The 21,708-nt window shown below is 43.2% G+C and overlaps 1 protein-coding gene across 1 annotated transcript in view; it reads right to left on the minus strand.

Annotated features, from left to right (window-relative positions):
• PELI2 (pellino E3 ubiquitin protein ligase family member 2) overlaps positions 1 to 21,708 on the minus strand; it is a 66,138-nt gene that overhangs the window by 30,580 nt on the left and 13,850 nt on the right. Inside the window, exon 2 of the mRNA XM_017831774.1 lies at positions 10,437 to 10,566. Within this exon, the coding sequence (XP_017687263.1) occupies positions 10,437 to 10,566 (130 nt within the window). The remainder of the gene's footprint in view (positions 1 to 10,436; positions 10,567 to 21,708) is intronic.

The following is a 21,708-nucleotide window of genomic DNA, read 5'->3' on the forward strand; positions in this document are numbered from 1 at the left end:
AGCAATTAAGATACCAAAGTGGGAATGACCTCCTGGACACAGCCCTTGCTCTAAAACCAGCACGTGCTGCTCAGCTGGAGTTGAGACTCCACTGGCTCTGCAGAGCCCAAGCCTGCACAGCCAAGGCTTCAGCATCTTCCCACGTGGAACAAGTGTGCCAACAGACGTACCACTCAGCCTCAAACCCAGCCTTTCATGGCCCTGACACTCCTTTCTCCACAAGGAGCTGCTGGAAGAGCCGGGCTGCCCAAGGGATGGGCTGCCTCTACCTTACCTACTTCTGAGCACTGTTGGGGGGGTTCATCCTGTACAAAGTGCCTTATTCAGAGCAATTCTAGGCAGGACTGTTACACTTAGAGCTGGGAGCAGGACTGTTTGGGTATCAGAGATCACCCAATTCCCATTATTGCTGCACCATACACGTGGCAAACACTCCAACACAAATGACAACAAACAGCTTCCATGGAGCAGCAGAGGCAGAACCACCCCCTCCCAGCACTTGCAGAGCCTGCAATCCTACCTGAGGCAGAAATACCCCTTGCTACATTCCAAAATCTTTTTTCTATAGATGCCCCTGAAGCCATCCAAGCCTCTGACCTAGGAGGGTGCCTCCACACTCCTGTTTCAAAGTGGTTTAGTGTTTTTAAGACTAATGTGATAACTTTCATTGCCACCAAGCGAAAATCAATTATTACTTCAGCCTGGAAAAGCCTCAGTGCATCCACACAATCACACTGTATGGTGCTGTTCCCTCTTGTCACCTGTCTTTGCTATGCATACGTAGATTTTTATTTATCATTCTGGCTAAATTTTAATCAGAGGGTTTTCTGCACAGAATTCCTGAGCAGTCAAGAGAAAAAAAATCGGGGCCCTCCCCTTACATCTGAGCAAGTACATTTTCATCTGGAGAGAGAAAAAGATTGCAGGAAAGGGAATCCCTCCTGAAGGCAATAGAATCAAGCAGTGCAATGCCAGTGCTTCCCCATCACACAAACAGTGACTTTCCAAAGCACTAGGCTGTGTTCCATATAAAGAATTTATAAAATGAGGAAAACTGGAACTAAATCAACAGCAGAGAGGACAGCAGGAATTCTGCAGGTACTGGTGTAAGTGGATTAATCCTACAGCACTGAGGGCTCTGCCAAAGGGTGTAAAAAATGGACTATAGAGAATTAGTGGTTGTCCAACACCCAATACTGGAACAAAGGTATAGAATATATATCCCTGAATGAACTCTGTTTATTGTAACAAGTTTCACATCTAAAGCTACAAATTCTCTCACAAAATTTCAATATTCTTCAGTAAAGACTGGAACACTTGCTTTTGTCCATTTCCCCCCCCAGTTCCTAAAGTACTTCCATGAAAAACCCATAAAACCAGTTAAGAAAAATATCTGTAAAACCTACACTGCACCATCTAAATTTGTACATTTACATAGGCATCTGACAAAAACACTTCTGGCAAAGTTTTGAATTAAAGCAATGAATGGGGCTACCTGAACTCAATGTCCTGATTGTTTCAGTCTGTGTGAGACCCTGAGTAAATTCACACACGACCCAAAGGAATTTAATAGATATGCAACTTTTTTCCTTTATAAAATCCTTTTCTAATATTTCCAGGGGAAAAAAACTTCCTGAGAAAGAGCCCTGTTTTTATACACATCACAGTGACACAGCAACACTCTCAACCCCAGCAGTGTCTGGGTACAGGACAAAGACACTAAGAGGCAACATTAAATAACCAAGATATTTTTAACCAAGCAAAAGAGAGTTAAACCTTCCCAGTAACAGTCAAGAGCATAGCAGAGTGATATTTTAAGATATTTAGCAAGGGCTGTCTCCTGCACAGAATTGCAAACACTTTGTTTTGACTTGCACAGTTTATTTATTACACTCAGGCAGCAACAGAGTCAATCTCTGTGACAAAACACCAAACAGGAAGATTTGAGAAAGCTTGGAGGGGGAGGGCTGAGCTGGGAAGAGCACTTTCTGTGCTATTACAAGTTTCACAATCCAGCTTTCCAAGGCCAGCTTCTCCTTTGCAGCAGAGGAGGAGCAGCTGAGGCGAGGTCAGTTTTGTTCCTGCCTCCCACCTGGACCACCAAGGCACTGCCTCATCCCTGACCTTGGGCAGTGGCAGATTCTTTGGTGGGCTGAAGGAGAGACACAGCGCTGTGGAAAACCAAATGCTGACAGAGGGGAAGAAAAATTTCTTTCTGTAAGGAAACAGGGAGGAGGAAAAATTTCTGCTTTACACAGTAGCCCATTGTCTGAAGTTTATGATGGTAAATGTCATTACACAAAGGTCAGAAGTCAAAATGAATCCAAAGCCTCCACAAAGTTCCTTTCAGGCCTCCTTCCAGTTTTTGTGGGTTTGCTATCACTGTCCTGTTCAGCATTTCCTCCAAACCTCTGCAGAAAATTCAAAGCTTGTAAGGTTTGTCTCTATAAAGTACAGTGTCTCAAGTGTGCAAACCAGAGAAATCAGCCCACTACTGAAGCTTTATTTGATCAATCCCACAATTTTTTTGCAGTCATGAAGCACATAATAAGTTTTGCTTTAATAACACTCACCAAACACTCTAAAACCTTAAGCATAAAAAAACATCTCTCCCTCACCTCCTCTCAACCATATGATCTCTTTAATTACCTCTTCTGGAATTCTGGATTATGTTAAACAGATGCAGAGCCAAAATACTGTGAAGGCAAGAGCTTCAAAGAGAGAGGGTGGCTGTTATCTGTGTGACCAGCTCAGGTCCACCCAAACAGAGGCACATCTTCAGGTGGCTGAACCACAGCTGAGAGAAGTTCACCAAACCTTTGGCCACTTTTTGGTAGAAATGGAGAGTTACTGGTCCTACAAATTTAGTTGTATCAATATGAGAAGACAACTCATTCAAGAATGAACACACCTTATAAAGACAGGGAGAGAAAAGGTGGAATAACCTCATTCAGCTGAAATGAAGCTTCACAACAGCAGCTGCTGAGGAAAGCACTGCCTGGGGAAAGGAACAAGCTCTAATCCTTGGAGGCTGTAACCTCCTACCCAAAGAAAACTTTCCACACATCATTTCCCAAAGAGCTGGAGAACAAATGAGCTGCTACAGGTTCAGAAATTCCCTGATCATCCAGAGCGTCAATGTGGATGCTCTGATCCCAGAAAGTCCTGATTCTCAAAAGTCTTATCCTACAAAAGAAAACATCTCTGCAGTTAAACTTAACTGAGATTTGAGATTAGCAATAAACCCTAGAAATCTGCCTTGCTGCAGAGCAAGTATAAAATGTCCTTGATCTCACCAGGAAAGTTCCAGGTTCTCTTCAGGTTCCTCTGCTCAAGAACAGCATCCCTCAGCAAGCTGAGCAGTGCTGTTTTAGACACAAGAGCTGTCCAAGCTGCAAACAGGGGGTGCTTCGTCATCTAAGCCTTCAATCACTGCAAAATCTGGGAGGAGAAAACCTTGTGCAGCTACAGGGTCTGGAACCAAAATTTCTTTGGTCACATTTGACCCACGAGCAAAAACCAAACACACAGAAATCAAACCTGTACTTGCTTCCCCTCCTTTTCTTACCCTGGGTTAGGGCAAAAGAAAGAAAAGTATCAGTGTCTTAAACTTAGAAAACAGGAGAGGTTCTCAGGAAAATCTCTGGAACCACAGGAGTGGTAGCTGTCAACATCCACAACACTTTTGGATGATCCCAGTGTGAGACAGATCACTGGAAGACACTGGTCTTTTCTCAGTGCAAATGCCAGGCCAGCAGTCCCCAGAGGGAGAGTTCCAGGGAATGTGCAAACCTGACCTCAGTGCACCAAGTCCCACAGTTTTTCAGCTTGACTGGGAGTGCTGCCCCTGGTACCAAAAAGCAGAGGAGATCCATCATTCCCTGGCTGTGGTAAACTTAACGTAGGAAGATCTCAGAGCTCACAGTGAGATGGAGCTGGAAGAGGACAGAGAACTGAACAACAGAGCAAGTTGGCAGTGCTGGGCCTGTAATGAGCTTCCTGAAGTCCCAGTGATTGCATCTGCTGCTGCTGCTGAAATTAGAAGGCCAAAGCATATATTACCACACACATTACCTCACTTCAGGTATCTGCAGAGCCCAGAACTTCCTGAAGGACTGGCAGAATCACTGTGGACAAGAGACAGGTAGAATTTAAAGGCAAGTCTGTACACAACACACACAGCTTCACGTGGGAGGTCACCTAAGTACAAGCTCTAATGAAAGCCCAGTGGCCAAACTCCTTTGTTTTCATGGAAGGACAGCTCAGGAGATGATAAAAAAAAAATCATCTTGTAGGAGCAAACCCATAGTGCTAAAGAACTCTGAACTGCCCTCTGACTGCCAGAGTATCTCTACATGAGCAGAAGAGGTTGGAGCATTCAGCACATGAAGCCTCACCACAAGCACTGTGCTGGGGATACACCCCTTCAAAAGGGATTATCAGGATAAAGTTCTCCCTGTTTTCTTCCAAAATGTTTGTGGGGTGTTTGGTGTTGAGTAGGAGCAAACCAGCAGGATCCCAAAACAAAGTAATCCTGCATCTAAAAGAAAGTGTAAACATGTCTCAGACAAGAGACCCACAGACAGTGGGAAAAGGAATGTCCTGGTGTCACAAGAGTCACCCCTCGAGTCCGTCACTTGGAGAACAGATAACATTACTCATTTTATATATTTAGATTTTCTTCTTTCCATCAACAAAATCTCAAGGCACTCTGGAAAACAAGCATTTTCCAATTTGTAAAACAGGAGTAGCAGCTGTTTGTTTCTTCGAAAAGTTACTGTTGGCCCGTGAAACTGGAATTGCTTTCTGTGTTTTCAAAATAACTGCTCCTCTCAACAAAGCCTTGGAGCAGAGGAGTCTCATCTCCTCTTTGATTCAGTTCCAGCTCCTCTGTTCCAGCAGAGCTGCTATGACTGAGCATATGCTGCTTGATTTTTCCAAAACACAACATTCCATCCATTTAAGACCATTTCATTTGGACACGAGTTTGAGAGAACAGGAAAAGTATATCCATCATCAGCTGCATGTTCCTCTTGCTACATTTTCTTCTGAGCATGGAACAACCCATACACAGAAGAGGAATTCCTGTCTTACAGATGCTGACAGCCCCAGACTCCAATAGTTGCATAAAAGCCCTCGTAGTCATCAGGCTGTTCCTAACTTTACTCCAGCACAAACCCCTGGAACACCACAGCAGATCACTTTTTAATGTTCTAGAAAGAATCTCCCTTGGTAAAATCCCAACTTGCAGGGATGAGTTATTCCCAATAGCAAGTTCAAAAGGCAGTACCACCACACAGGCAGAAACAGTATGTTTGGTTCATGTGGCTTCATTTGATCCAAAACCAGCTTCGGGTGTTTTCACCATTTTTAGGAAGCCAAGAGCAGCCCAGCTCTCAGGAGAAATGCACTTCTAAGACCAGATCCATTCTAGCCAATTAACAGCCCAATTAGAATAAATATGAGACAGGACAGAGCTTCACCACTGCAATGGTGGTCCAAAATTTCCACCCCAAATTGCTGGGAACGGTGAGGAAGATGCAGAAACCAGTCAAACTGGTACAAGAGAGCTTTAAACAAGTCATGCTACCTCTTAAGCTCAAGCTGTGAAAATTTTATGTTCCAGTGAAACCATCTCCAGCACAAATGCTACTTGTTGCTTTTCCAGTGGCACAAACAACTGAAGACATTCCACGATGGGCAGCAAGGTTTGCACTGTCTGACCTCACACTACAGCACTTAAAGCTCAGCTGACATCCAGCCCCTCCTTTCCACAGCTCTCCATTATCACAAGCCCAAACCCCCCAGGTTATTCCTGACACAGTCAAGGAAGCTGCAAACTGAGACACTGCACAGCCTGGATCCCTGTGGGAAGCCAAGTGGAAGCACACGGGGAAATGCAACATTCCCAAGTTTAACACTAGTCCTGGTGATCCCTGCACCTTCCTCTGCTTTCAGAGGGCACCCACGTTCAAGCAGAACCAGCTCTAAAAATATTGATTTAGAGCAGATGTAGTTTAAAAAGAGCTTACAAGGAAAGCATTTTTTGATCCTTTTTCTTCTTACCCTCTGCGGGGAGAGCGTGAAAACAAAAAGCAACATTAAGTCATAAAAAAATAATTGTTGTAGTCCTCAGCAATTTTTTAATTCCCCTTCCTTCACTAAACATCTGGGTTTTGTTAGAAAACACTATAAAATGATTTTCCAAAACCTTTGACATGCATTCTGCTCAATAGGTCCCAAAAGCTCAGGAAGGAGAGCTTCAAACCAAGAAAGGGTTGTTATTTATGAAGCCTTACTGGTGAAATTGGTCTAATCCTTCTGTCTGACCATTCCCTGCTACTGAAGGGCACAGGGATAGAGAGTCAGCATGTTAAGGTGATGCTCATTTAATAGAGAAAAGGACAATACACCCAGGAAACTATTATTCAAGCAGACTCAGTGTGATGAGCCAAGAAAAAGCTGTTCCTGCACAGCCCAGGACTCTGGAGATACCTGTGCCATTAAGTTACTTCAGAACAAATTAGTGCTCCACGAACTGATTAGACCATAAATAAGCCCAGTAGGAAAGAGGGAAGCCACTGACAGGCACAGCAGCTGAGCTCTACAGCTCTCACTCAATGAACACCACAAAGCTGTCAGTGCCAAAGGGACCTCTGGTCCTTTTACTCCCCCATTCAAAGGATGTCAAAGCAGATGCAATATCTGATCACAAGAATCCTGTACTTTCATTTTCTCTCGTCACTCAAAGCACAAATTGCAGCTCTGTCCCCGACCTAATAATTATTGGTATGGCTGCATTTTGTTCTCTTCCAGCAGCAGCAGGAAACTTGATTGGAGCTGCAGGAACCCAGGCAGTGACTGCACAAGCTGCTGTTGTGATAGCACAAAGCAGAAGCCAACTCGGCAGGTAATTGGACTTGGAAGTCAGAAAGATCTTCCCCAGGCAGCTTGAAATAGTAATTTCATAGGGGAGAAAATAGGTTGGCTTTATCCACCACAGGTTACCAAAGGAAAACTTTGATCCTAAGACAGACAGACATAATAAATACCAAGACACACCACCATAAAAAGGTAATAAAGGTGGGGTTTTTTGTAGTCTGCAGCAATTCAAAAGGCATTTGCAACCTTCTGTGGGGTCAGTATTAAGAATGGAATCACTCAGGCACCGAAGCAAAACATTCCTTGTTAGAAAGTAGTACTTCCAGTGCTTGATTCCCTTGCCCACTGACTTAATACTTTGGAGGGTCTCAAATCCCATATACACTGTTGCAGTCGTGCTTCCAGAGTAATCCTAGGGAATTCTGGAGGGCTACTGTCAACAGTTCATGCTTCCTAATGCCATACTTCAAGTAATTCAGATGCACACAAAGCTCGTTCTTCATTTCTCTAAACTCTACACCCATGGAAGTAATTCCAAAGCATTAGAAACCAATAAGGAAATCTAAATGCACACAGACCTGAAGTCATGGGGGACTACATGATTAGAGTGTCCAGTAAAACCAGTAACCTCAGTGTTAGTGCCAGTTGCCAGCACCCCCCTCATATGGGACTGGGGAGGGGGGGCTTTCTCCCACTGTTCCACAAAGAGAACTCCAACTAACAACATCCAACAAGGAGTTAGTGATGGCTGAGAAGAAAGAAAGAGGAGTGAAGATCCACCTGTGTAAACCTAATGGTCCACTGAATCAAAAAGACTGGATGTGTACTGGAACATGAACACCTCTGCTCAGCAGAAATTGGAATCATACACTTTTCTTTGGATGGCATATTATTCACCTACTTAAGATCTGTAAGAAAGATATACTGTCCTTAAATATTAGTCCATAGTGATATTAAGTTGGCTTTCACTCACAGACACCTGTTTCCCTGTCAGACGTGTACCCCCAACCAAAAAAAAAACCCACCACAAACCCCCAAAATATAAAAATCCCTTAAGCAAACCTCTCATATCCCTCCCAAAACCTAGGAAACTCCGGTTCAGCATCCCAGCACTCCCAGGTGACCCTGTGATGTGATGATTTTGAAACAAACTCTCTAGTTCAGTGAAGGAGATTATTAAAATCTTGGATTCATACACAGTTAATGAAGACTCACAGTCCCTCACTCCTCACCCCTGACATGTACACAAAGAAACTCGAGACAGCATAAGAGTTTTAAGCTTCCTTTCTCACAGCAAACCCAATTCTGAGAATGCTGGAAAAAGTCTGTCTTAAACAGTGTGACTTCTGTGAAATAGGGGATACCAGAAAATTTCCTGACCGCTGCCTAAGCACGGAGTTAATAAAACAGGTTTTAAAGTGAAGTGAATAATGTTGAAGAGGTGCATCCATATTTTAACAATACTCTGAAAAAACTTGAGACTCATTACCCCATGCAGTGCTTTCCCCCCAAACACACCCATATACCCAAACAATCCTAAGTTTTCTCCAGCACCTCAGAAGGCAGAGTGGCAAAAAACCAAGCTTTCAGTGGAAGAAACAAAAGGCCCTGATTCATATGCAATTAGCTCAGCTAAATTTACTACTGAAGCCATTGCTACCCCAGCTGTCCTTGACACCTGCACAGCAGGGACAATGGGACGTGACAAGCAGCCTCCTGCCGTTTATTGCAGTTTTCAGGCTTAGAATTGGTGACAAATACAGTTCCTGAGCTGCTGCATTAACACAATTAGCACAAAACCAGCCCTGCACCTTATTCCAGTATCCACATCAGAGACAAAACCAACGGAGACAAGTCAGTGCCTCGCCCACCTCTGCTAAAATCCACCACCCAAGAAGCACCAGTGCTCTAAACATAACATGTGTCTTCCCACTCCAGGTTCAGCTTGCAGTGACAGACAAGCAGAGCAAAACAGAAAACTGGTATCTGAAAAGTTAGAAGGAAGGATCTAAAGAGAGAAAACTTGTTAATATCCTGTGCAGCACAACTTCCCACCGTTTTACCTTCCTTAAATACGAGTTAGACTGAAAGACTGAGAGCAGAACTAAACTTTTGAGATCAAGTTGTTATTTTCTAAGAACCAAGCAGCTCACTCTTTACCAGCCTGTGTTTCTGCCATCATTGACACAAGTTGTGTGCAGAAACCATGCCCAGTAAAATTATTTAGGCTCTGGTGCCTAAGATGTGAGAAAAGCCTATGACAGCATCTTAAAAATAGAAGAGTCCTCTCTGTGCATGGAAAGAGCTCTCACTGAGGTCCTCTGCACCCCTGTTCTGGCACACACCCACCAGCCCTGCCCCAGACAGCAGTATAAACACATAAAAGCTCTTTTACAAGGGTTTAGAGAAAGTGCAGAAGAATCCATTCAACTTGACATATCTACCTGAATCCAAATCCTGGGAGGAAGGGCTTTCACGTCCCAGCCCCTGTGCTATCTTTATAAGGGCACTAGTTTGTACAGCACACATATTTTATCTGCACTGCAAAAACACCACAGATGAACATTAACCAGATTCCTTGTGCTGTCTGCCAGGTGTTTAAATATTTGGCAACTCAAATACTGCAGTCTAAATGCTTCAGATTATCCAGTGAGAACATGGGTACATTTCCAGCCACTATGTAAAACACATTTTTTCCCCATTTGTTACATTTTAAGCAGCAGACTGGAGTTACCAACACAAACATCACACTACAGGTCTATTTTGAAGGTTGAGTTTATTAACTCACAAAAGCTTTCACTGAAAAATATGCACAGAAACTTTTAATCCAAAAGACTCCCCATTTATCTGCACTAGGCAGGCGCTACACAAAGGATTCTGCAAAGAAAACAAGCTCTGATATTGTATATTTTGATAAGTTTAGGTGTATACCAAGCATTAGAAAACATAATCCCACACTATGTATTAAACAACATTCTTCTCTTGGTCCAAGTTAGACAACACATTTCTCAGCAGTGTGAAGATCCATGACTTTTTGAAGCTTGAAATCTATTCCACCACCAGAACTTTGACCTGGACATTATTATACATTAATATATTACTGTGTTAATATATTTACTGCTTTTCCTCCTTCACCCACACTAAACTTCAGGTAAAAACTTCCACAGTATCATTATTAGCAACAAAAATGAAAGGCCCAGAGGGATCATAACATTTTTTTATAGCATATCTTCCTGAGGAGGAAAGAGATATCACTCCAGTGAGAAAGACATTAAAATACTTTTTCTGTTTTTATCACAAAAGCAGTGACAGCTTTCTGAACAGGGGCGGGAAGGTCAGATTATCTCACACCTGAGCTTACAGGCTATTTTAAACTGGTAACTGGATTAAAATTAAAGCCATATACCCTCAGAAAGAAAACCCACTGCAGCCCCTTCATCAAAACAAATGTATCCTACTACCATGGAAAAAACTGGCAGCAGTAACACATGAGGAATTCTCCACTCAGGATCATCAGAAAACCAGGATTTGTCCCCCCCCCCCCCGTGCCATACCTTTGATGCTTGAGGAGTAGAGATGACATGAACAGTGCTGGGTTTAACTCCATTGGCCTTGGGTCGCTTATAAAGGGCAAATCTGCTTTTCCTGCGTCCTCTGTCACCGTTCGGGAGGGATCCATTGTACCTGGAAATAAACCACAACAGCTGAGCACAAACCACCACCAGTTTGGAACATGGAAAAGGAGGGACTGGACATGTGGCCACAGAGGAGAGAGTGGTAATTCTGGTATCATCAAATGCACGGGCAAAACAAAACAAGTCCCAGCCCTGCTGAGTTTTGTTTCCTGAATTATGAGCGTTCGAACATTCTTTACCTACCAACGGTTGAAATTTTGTTCTCATTAAAAAGGTAATTAACTACAAATGAACTACTGAGCTGTTCAGCCACAGAAATACTTCTTTGCCTCTAGAATCAAAGGAATTTGGAATAACACCCTACATCTTCAGTAATTCAAAACAAGGAGAGTTTTATAATGTTTTTACCCTATCAGCCCTCTTCAGACATCTCATACAGGAATGGGGCCAATCCAGAAAAATAAAGTAATTTAGGGGCAAGTAAAACTGTGTGAAAAGGAATTTTACTCACACAAAAAAGCTTTTCCTCATTGTTTCTCCCCCTCCCTTTTTTTTTTTTAAACTCTAATCCTAAAGGCTTCATTTATTATTAAGGGAAGAGGATGCAAGTGTTTTTAATTTATGTGACTATCTGAAGCCTCACTAATGACTTCCTTTATCAGGTGTAACACAGTAGCCTTCCACAGTTCTTTCATCTCTCCCTGAGGACACAAGACCCAGAGGATTAATTATTCAGAGAAGTCTTAAGCCTCAAGGGGACACAGCACCTTCCCCAGGGAAGGGATCAACTGGAAACTTCTTTGCAATGCATAAGCACGGAATTCACCTCCACCTCACCCCAAGATTTAGGTCAGGTTGATGCTTTCCCCCACAGCACCGTCACCTGTGACATTCCTGCCAACTCCCAGCTGGTCTGGGAACAGCTCTCAGGGCGGAATATGGAAAGGAGAAGCAAAAGGCAGCAAGGCAGAAACACAGAATCTTTTATTTTCTTATCGTAACGTCCTGAATATGTAACTAAGCGGTTTGTGTAACAGGAGAAGGCACTGGGAGAGCTTCTATCCTTCTGCAAACAAACGGGGAACAGGGAGTGGATGAAAGCAAGGGGTGTCATTGCTGAGGCTCTGCAGAAGGCTCAGTGCTCACTCCAGGCAAGGATCACCTGCTGGCACACAGGGAAACAGCTCCCAACTTCACATGCGGGGATCCCAAATACAGGACAGCTGAATGGTTGAGCACAAGCAAGAACAGATGTAAGATCAAAAAATAACCTCAAATCTAAGCAGTCCAGAACATAAAACCCGGACCTTTTAAAAATATGCATTTATTACATGATGCTAAAGCCACACAAAGTTGAGAGACTTTCAGCTGGGCTGAAGTTGGACTTGTCCTCTCATTCCCACTTTCATAGGGAGACTACGGAATCTTTCTGGAATATTAAAGGGGATTCCCTGACACAGCAGGAAAACAACAGGAGTAAATCACTATTATTTCACACCAGACCTAAGTGTACCTTGGAAACTTGTTATCAACCCTACACCAGACGAGAGTGGCACAGCAGATCCTCATCACAAGAGCCCAACCCCTACAAAGATACATCAATATGATCCACAGGCAGCTTAAATACCAGCACTTAAAATAGGAGTTATTTGATTCTCCAACTTCAATCTCCCCGGATATACACACATGTTTTCTTTCAAAGGCACTGTATTACCAGGAATATGCCAGCAAGTTTTAACTTGCCTGAAGACAACATTCCTTCTACAAGTATTTTTATCTGAAAACCTAAGAAAGCAATAATTCCCTCAGAAATAATGTGTAGCGACTATATATTACCACTGCTAGCTTTACATTCTGTAATTATTATTTTTTTTTAATATTTGTGTAACTGTTAAGTGACACTGAATTAAAGTGGTTCCAGTTAAAACCAGGCAAGCGGGGTTTTACTCTCATGTTCACAAAACAATTTCAACTGGAAAAGGCTACTCCATTTCATTTCAGTCTCTGTGGGATTTAGTTACTTTTAGGAGAGAGAAAGAAGCTGCTCAAGGTTAAAAGACCTTCTGGAAACTTTAAACAGGAAAGAAATCCAAGCAAAGCAGAAGTTGAATTCATTCATCCTGATTAGCACCGACAAATTTTCAGGAGGGTTCTCTCCTCCTGCCAATTTCTGAATTTCCTTTCCACAAAAGGGCAAGAGGAACTGAGTGGTGGTTTTATGATTTGTTATGCTTTAATTATAGACCTGCAGGTTTTATTTTGATCTGACAGTGGCAGAAAGAGCTGGGACAATTAGTAGGCACACATGTTTTAGAGGAGGGAAAAAAAAAAAAAGGGTGTCAGAGAACTTGCCTCTTTCCACAGCTGGCACATTCCTGCATTTTTCCTAGGCCAGGACTCTCAGCTTGTTCTCCACAAACCAACCCTCCCCGTGGCACTGGGGCCACACCTTTGCTTCCCACTTCTTCAACAACCTACATGCCCAGTGACCCGGTAATGCCACGGGATCTTCCCAGCCAGGGCAGCACCTGCCCCGCTCCTCAGGCACAGCCCCATCATCTTGGCTTTTCCAAAAGGAGCTGTCCCACTGGATTCTGCAGGAATACAAGCATGGCTGCCCACACCTTTGCTGAGTCAGCTTTCCTAAGCACAGGCACAAGGAACTGCAGCCAAAGCAGCCTCCAGCCCCCTCTTCTCCTTTTCTTCCCTCAGCTCTTCTGAGCAGCAACAACTTCCCCCTTCGGAGCACCAACAGGATGGAATGGCACAGGAAGAGAAGGGACAAGCACTGAGGCCACAAATTCCCCAGACACTGGGAGACTCCAAGCTTCCCCACAGCCAACAGGAGCTTCCTCTCACAACTCCTCTCAACAAGCATGAGCCCATTTCCCTTCCCCTTGCACCCTTCCAATAATTCCAGAAGCAGCTTAGGGACCAGCACATGAGCACACCAACTTTTTGCTTCACAAGAAGGCCAGTGCTGCCCCTCTTGTTCCAGAAAATCTGCAGGTGGAACTCTCCTCTCGCCCACCAAAAAGCCCAGAACAAATGTTGTTTCCAACTAACAAACCAGGGAAAAAAAAAAATCAAATTTCACAGAGACAGAACAATCATTTCCGAGACCATCCCGCTCTCACATGGGCACTGCTGAAGTTCTCCAGGAGTTCATCTGACCAACACATGTGGAAGGAACAGTCCTGTACTTCTTTCAAATACCTCTCAGTGACAGCAATTCCAGGACAACCTGCACTCTGAAACCTCCTGGGATAATCATCTCCGTTGATAGCACCATTCCTTGCAAATAAGGGAGTGGTGCTGGCAGAGGCCATGGGCACCCTCATTACCAAAGCCAGTTTCCTACAGATTTACATCAAACACTTGAGGACTTTGGTACATAATGAACTGCAAACTCCAGTTAAGCTTTTCCCATGGTTGGGATATGTAAGGAAAGCCTCTCCTCCACACGGATTCATGGCTGTCTGGAAAGCAAGACCACACATGTTCTCTCCCACGGTCCACTGTGGCAAGTTCCTGGTTTCCACAAGTCTTGTACTACTTGTACTACTACTGGAAGTACTTGACTACTTCAGAGATCGAGCTTTGAACTGTTTGTCAGATGGCTTGTTACACAAGCTTTTTTGGTTTATGTTTATTTTGGGGTTGTTTTTAAAAAAAGAATCTGGCCTAGACAGTGATAAAGAGTAAACAAGACCTCTGTTATTTGGGACAAGAGCTCTAAATCTTGACCTGCACCTTGAAAAGTTCAACTTCAACTCAGAGAAGTTACCCTAAAAATTAAGGTGAATATCTACTACCTGACAGAGAAAGTGCTGCATGAAGCCTATCTTTTTAACGATGCTATCAAAATACAAACTATCATAAAATTTAAATACTTTCCATCTATCTCCTGAAAGACTACAAGCTGAACAATGCCTAATTTTCACAGGTAATAAAGCCCCTGGACAAAAAGAAGTAATTTTACTTTGTTTCCTTGTCCACCACTAGCAGACTGCACACCTTGACATTTTTAGATGAAAACCATCCTGTTTCAGACTTCACTGTGAAGAGGTGACGTGCCACAGTTCAGTTGTTACCACAGCTCTGATGAGTCAAACAGCACATCTTTGCTTACTAAACAATAAAACTGCAGAAGTGAATTCAGACTTGAGGGACTTTTCCCTTTTAAGTACACTTTGATCCCATATTTGGTAAAATGCTGCAGTACACACTCCACACACACCAGATTTCAGTTTGTGTGTTTTTACCATCCCTGACCCAGCCTAGTCCAACCCCACTGCCCAAAGCAGCAGTCTCACCTTTCATCTGTTTGTTCCTGCTACATCCCTCCCTGGTTCACATGAAGGGGAAGCAAAACTAGATTTGTGCTTTAAATTTAGTTTTAAGCCATATAAAGCCATAGAACCATTTATATCAGCAGCATGGGAAAACAGCACAGAGGGCAGGGGAGATTCCCTTGGAAGAACTGAGAGTCTCCAGCTCTCAAGGCATCTACAACATCAGAAGGTTAAAGACATTAATCACCTTTGCAATCCCCAGCTCCAGAGCTTTTCAAGGCTGTACACTCAGGTCCTGACTAACTGGGAAACCCTTCTGTGCTGAAGCATCCAGCCCTTCCTTCTTTGGACACACATTAAAAGGGAAAAAAAGCCACATGTTTATAGTTTACAGCAAAACACAGAAAGCTTCAACATATGCAACACTGACAACGAAGTGAGTGACCTTGTGTTTCCTTCTGTGCAGCATCACTGCCAGTACTTCAGGCTCTTCACACACACCCTCTCCCCTTGTATCACACTGAACAATTCATTTTGTATCCAGAACTGATGGACTGTTTCAGCACAATAACTTGAATGGTTATGGATTTTCTTACTTTTCCAGAAAAAAAACAAGAATTATTTCAAATACATTTTTCTGCACCAGAGCTTCAGAAAACAAGCAGGTGCTGCCTGCCAGTTATCTGAGAATTCCAGTGAGACAGAACAGTGAAGTTATTCTCAAACTTAACCTCATGGGGAAGAGCTGCCAAATAGGAAAAGCAAAGCTAAGTAGTAGTTTTGTACCACCAGGATACTACTGGTTCATTGCTTCCTTTGAACTCTATTCCCTGTTCCTGTGGATCAGTGTCAGAGGCATTAACTCAGTATGAATTTCAGTCTAAGCTTGTCTCCAGCTGATTACAGGCATCAGTGTCTGTCTCAGAGGCACCTCCACCACCAGCAGAGGTATTGCTAGTCCTGTTCCTGTCAGGAATTTTTGGCAGTGAACATAAGGCTGCTCCTTGAAGAATGGAGTGCTACAGATGACTACAACAGGTTACGACAAACACTTTCGACGCTGAATTTTTTTGGAGGTTGGAACGAGGATTCTCTTATCCTTGTTGCCATTCCCTGGTACTCAAAAAGCCTGGATTGCCCAAAGATTCCTTTCTCTTTTCTCAAGGTGCCCTTTCCCCACTGAATCACATGGACCTCTGGCAAAACAGAGTTGCTTCCTGACCACAGAGTGACACAAAGCAGAGCTGGGCAGAACCTGGAGTTACCTTGTCCATCCCCAACTCAAAGGCTTGATCCAGTCCATCCATGGCACTTGTGTTTTAGTCAGTCTGGAAGATCCAGGCCTCCCCACCGCCTTTAGAGTAAAAACTTTCCCCCTGCACACAGCAAGGGAGACTCAGGTCAAAGCAAGTCTCCTCCACTTCCTGCCAAATCCACCTTAAGAGCTTAAACAACCTGTTCCCTCCTCTTTTTCACAGCAGGCTCATGTGCTACAAGATTTAATTCCCGCCTGATTTTTCTTTCCTTCTGAAGGAAAACATTTTAAGTAGCTAGAGCAGCAAACTAAAGTAGTATTAAGTAGAGTTTTTGTTACTACAATTACTACAGCAATGAGCAACTCATGGGTAAGCAAAGGGCTTCCATCCTTTGATCAGCAAAAGCCACTGAACCAAGACCTTTGGTTTCTGCAACCTTGGAGGAAGTCCTGGATGAAAGACAGTCCCACCTCAGACTCTGCTGGCTCAGACATCTCCAGAGGTACAAACACTTCCTAATCACTACCAGTTGTACAGCTTAACAAAGCCAGTCTTCCTGCAGAGCAAGAAAATCCAAACCAGCAAGTTCCAAAGTCCCAAATAATCTCATCTCTTTCCCCAATTAAGAGCAATGTTTTTGCATCTGTGAACTTGATTATCCCCGAGAAAGGTACGTTGGAGTCATTAATTGTGGCTATAGTCAGTTTGGTGGGTTTTTTTTTGCTTTTGAGGCAAGTGTTTGTTCTTAGAACTTGCATCTCTTATGTCATTTTACTATCATAAAGCACTTCAGGAAGCATTCCCTCCTCCAGTACTTTTGGAATACTCAGGGGCATAGTGATCAGTGCAGTGTGTTCACCACAAGCCTTCTCTTCCCAAATTTTAGCACTGCCTGCCTATTTTACTGCTACCTGTGCAGTTCAAGAACCTTCAAAGAGGCTGCAGGGGTCCAGTAAAATGCAGTCTGACCCCATAACCCCAGATTTCTCAGAGAAGGCTGATTTGCATCACTGGCTCATGATTACGGGTTATTTTTAATTTTTTTTTTTTTTTTTAGCTACCCTTCAAAAGTTGCTCTGCTCCCATCAGGAAACCAGCAGTAGGTTGGCCAGAACCTGTTTTCTGTTCACATGCAGGTGGTGCTTTCCTGATCGGAATCACAAGTGGGATTCTAAAAGGTTGTGCACACCCCGACTAAAACCAACATACAAATCTTTCAGAGGCACCTACAGCGGATCAGATAAGCTGGAACCTACTTTAGACAGGGTGTATAAATTAAGGAGAACCTTATCTACTGACAACACCACAAGCAGTCACATGTGCAGGAGCTGGGCTTCTCCAGGGTGACCTTAATTTCTCCCTGGTGTTCTGGGACAGAAGTCGTTGCCCTTCTGGTTTGTGGGGAAAAAGGCTGTTTCTGGCTGCTGTGCCCTCCTCCTGTTCCCTCCACCTCCACCTGCCAAGTGATGAAAGGATCTGGTACAGATCAGGGTAATTCCCTGTGAACTGTTCCACCTCCCACATTCCCTCCACCACCAGCAGCACTACACTGCTATTGAAACAACTGTAACATAAGAGTAATAAAAAAAAAAATCAAGTTTGTTTCAGGGAGAATATTTCTAGAAGATACAGCTGACTGATCCTCATGCATGTTTAGCTTATGCAGTACAAGCACTTCAAGAAATTATGCACCTGATGTATGTTAACTTCACCCTCACAAAAAGCTAAAGGATGCTATTTGGCTTGTAAATACCAAAAGGATTGTGCAAGAACTGCTTTTAATCAGCTTTATTTTACGCTACACATCCAGTTTCCGTCCAAATTCCCAAATCTCTCTGCTATCTTGATATTCTCCCCCTCGCTGACGTGAGGGAAAAGAAATTACAGAGTAAGAAAACAGAGAAGTAGAAGGGAACAGTCTCCAAGTGAGTGGCACAGGAGTCAGGACTTTATTACTCCAACTACCTGTAACATAAGACAGAGATCCAGCCAGGAGTATAAAGTAGCTGCTATTCCTTCTGGGATGGGAGGAACTTTCTGTAGAAGCTTCATATAAATCCCTTTGATTTTTCTTAGCAAGTGGTTTGTTACTTGCCCCAGATTATTTTGTTTAAATAGTCTGTTACTTCTGCTTTTGTGAAACCAAAGGCAGCTGCATGAGCAGCACGAGAGTTTGATTAAAAGCCGGTGTTCCAGAAGAACCTAAGGAAGAGCTGGTATTCCAGAAGAACCTACAGGACCAGGCTGATGCAGACTCCTAGAGCATCAGGATAAAGCTTCCATTAAAGCAGTCAAATAACATGACAGTTCCAAACAACTTAATAGCTGCAAACTATCTGTAGGCAGCCCAGTTAAGCACTACAGCCAGAGGAAGGGGTGGCTACAGTCTCACAACATAGATTTCTTACAAGTCATCCATAACCATGGTATTAGCAAGGGAAAAGAAAGGTAGAAACTTGAACAGGAAAAAAAAATCCCACATTTAAGATACTATTATACCAATTCCAATATAAGTAATATGCCAGCAGAGCACTAGAATGCAAGAGGTTTTCCTTTAAGAAAGCAAAGGGTAAGGGAACCTGCTCTTTCACATAATGACTTCCTTAACAATCCTTATTTCCAACATTTTACTGCTCCCCCCAGCATTCATTTAACAAGGAGGCAATTTTATTCAGTGCTTTAAGCCCATCTCTAAAGCTGTCAGCTAAAACCATTCACCACTGCATAAAACCAGCAATGTTAGTGCACAGCAAAATACAGGGTATAAACTAATCAAGTTCATTTCAAAAACCTGGTTTTTATTCCAGCTGAAAGAGCACAAGAGGTGGGCAAAGCACCATGTTTAGAGAATCCTCTTTCCAGCCCTAAACCTCTCATAGTAGAGAGGAAATGCTACTCATCTGAGAAGGATCTATAATCCAGCCAAATGCCACTGGAATTGTTTGATACAGCATTTGGTTAAATTAAATACAGACAGTAGAAAGTGAGATCCTGCTTTTACTGCATTCAAAACAAGTCAGACAAACACAAAATCCCTTTCAAAGGGAAGTACTGTGCACAGCTGGGTTTCCATGCACAAGAGAAAGAAGTGAAGGAGGAAGAGTGTTGATCCCAAACACCAGAGGCTCAGGAACCACACAGCTTTGTTTGGAAACAATTTACAACCTGCTCCTTAATGTCAGATCAAAAAAAAGGCTGCAAGTTTCAAAATTAAGATAAATTACACTTCATAACACGCCAGGGGACAGGAGACCTCGAAACCACCTTTCCTGATATACTAAATGTGCTCCCAACCTATTTGTGCTCCGTACGTGCTGGAAGGTGCAAAGGGAAGCTGTTCCAAGTTTTAGCCTGAGGAATGAATAGCAATAACACCATGTCACATCTGAAACTTCACTACATTAAACATTATGGGAGAAACTACATTTCACTCACAGGGCCATTGAAAATAAAAGCACAATCCCAACAAGTCATTTCCTAAGACATCAAATGCTTTCCCTAAAACCCTATCAAGGACTATTTGACAGTTCACATTTTCATAAGAAAAAGTGATGGCTTTCTTATAACTTCAGTTCTCCTTCAAATACAAGCAGTTGCAATGTCATTTTTGTGATTCCACAGACAAGAAGTTCCAGGATGTCTGTTACTTACAGCTTGTTCAAACACTCAAGCATGACAAGAATCTTCTTAGCTTGGTTTCTGTATCATTTAGCACAGAGGAAGACCTAAAATTTGCATCCATTTTGTGAATATGCAGCAGTGTTACTGCATAGAGAGTGAGGCACAACTACTGCATCCTGACCTGCAACATCTGAGTCAACCTCTATCAATTTAAACATTCCTTTGAGTTTCCCAGGGAAAAGACACCCTTAGAAATTGCACAGCTCCCAGTTCAACCCCAAGGGTTCAACAGCATCTCAAATGTTTGCCTCAGAACGAGAAAATAAAGAATTAGGTTTCCTTCTCTGTAGCATTTGCAAGAATCGCTGCCTCTCAAACACAGCAGCTTCCTCAATACCACTGGTGCTGCATTATCATCCACTGCTCTGTGGCACCAGCAGTCCAAGGGAAGAGAATTTCCAGCATTCCCTGCTCCAAGCACAGTCAGAGGGTGTAAGCAAGGAGAAAACACAAAGAATTACCTTCCTGTCTTCTGCACTCAGCAAGATCCAGAGGTTAAAGCTCCCATGTGCAGGTTATTTTAGAGGGCTCCTGCACTACCACCCTGCTGGACCAGATGTCCCAGCCCAGCTGAGAATCCTTCTGTGGTTACATTCAGCAGGAATTACTGAGGGTGAGTTACTGTCAGAGGTTCCTGCTTTTAGCTCTTATTCTCCAAACAATATAAAGAAAAAAAGAAAAGAAAGGGCACTGTCTGAGGTAGCTGCAGAAATCAAAGCAGTGAGACAAAGAGCACACACCAGCCTGGAAGAACTGCACAAGCACCACGAGGCAATTCAGAATTACACCTGCAACAGCCTGCAAGGGAGCCAAGCAACACCTGCTCTTGGGTAACAAGAGTGTTCTGTGCCCTAAAACCCACCCAGGATAATTTATTCTTCATACCCCGTTTTAAAGAACTACCTGAAACCTCCTGGATCACTGCATGTACCATAAGCACAGAGTCATCACAGCACTGCTGAAGCTTTGGGGTTTTTTAAGAAGTCTTAATAACCCAGAAATTAACAGTGCAGCAGTGCAGAGAACTAGACTTCAATGTATCTTCTTCAGACTAAAAACACTCTGACAGCTCCCTAATTCACAGCAACCTTGGGTGTTTGCTTTTATCATAATCCATAACAAAGTTAATCAGACATCTCTAGCCAGGAAAAGATTTTTTGCAAGGCTGTGAAGTGTTTACTGCTGATCAGCAAAATGAATTCTGATCTACACAGCTTTGTGACAGAAAGTCTTTCAGCTTCACCCTTTAACACACAGAATTCTGAGGTTTTTCTTCCCTTAAGAGGGCTTCCCAAAATGTTACATCAAACGTCGATCCTTCAGAGGCCTCCGAACACCACCACAGATATTTAAGAATTGTGAGGTATCTGCATGCACATACTAAGAATGTATCAAAGTCACAGAGCTGCTGAATTCCTAATGTTTGGGGTTTTTTAATTTCTAAAAGCTCAGAGACGCTGATCTCCAGCAGAATCTCCCTACCCAGCTTCTTGCAGTGGCTGCTGGGACAGGAGACCTTGCACTGCTGTTGTCTGCACATCCTCAGTGATGCAGCAAGATGTGGGTTTGTGCAAGACAACAACACAGGGCTCGTGTTCACACACAGATGCCACCACTGAAGTCACACTGAAGGCTCTCCAGCAGCTGAGTTTCTTGGAAGACCAAAATTTTCACTTATTTGCAGGGCTACTCCAGCCTGCCCACCCCTGGTTACGCTCTGCAAACTGGAGCTTCATTCCAACAGATGTTAAGTAACGTGCCCAAGTGGGACAATGCTTTGGAGAACAGAAAACAAGTTTAAAACCACGGTTAGTTCTCCCTCAATTTTTTTTTTTCCTTTGGAAATACAGCTCTTTTTCTTTGCCAACACCCACAAAGACTGTCAGCATACTATTACTATTTTTGTTCACTAACTTTCAAAAAAAACCAAACCACTCCATATGTTTCCCTCTATTTGAC

The sequence above is a fragment of the Lepidothrix coronata genome, unplaced genomic scaffold (genome assembly GCF_001604755.1).
Source record: "Lepidothrix coronata isolate B3197 unplaced genomic scaffold, Lepidothrix_coronata-1.0 Scaffold196, whole genome shotgun sequence".
Lineage (NCBI taxonomy): Eukaryota > Metazoa > Chordata > Aves > Passeriformes > Pipridae > Lepidothrix > Lepidothrix coronata.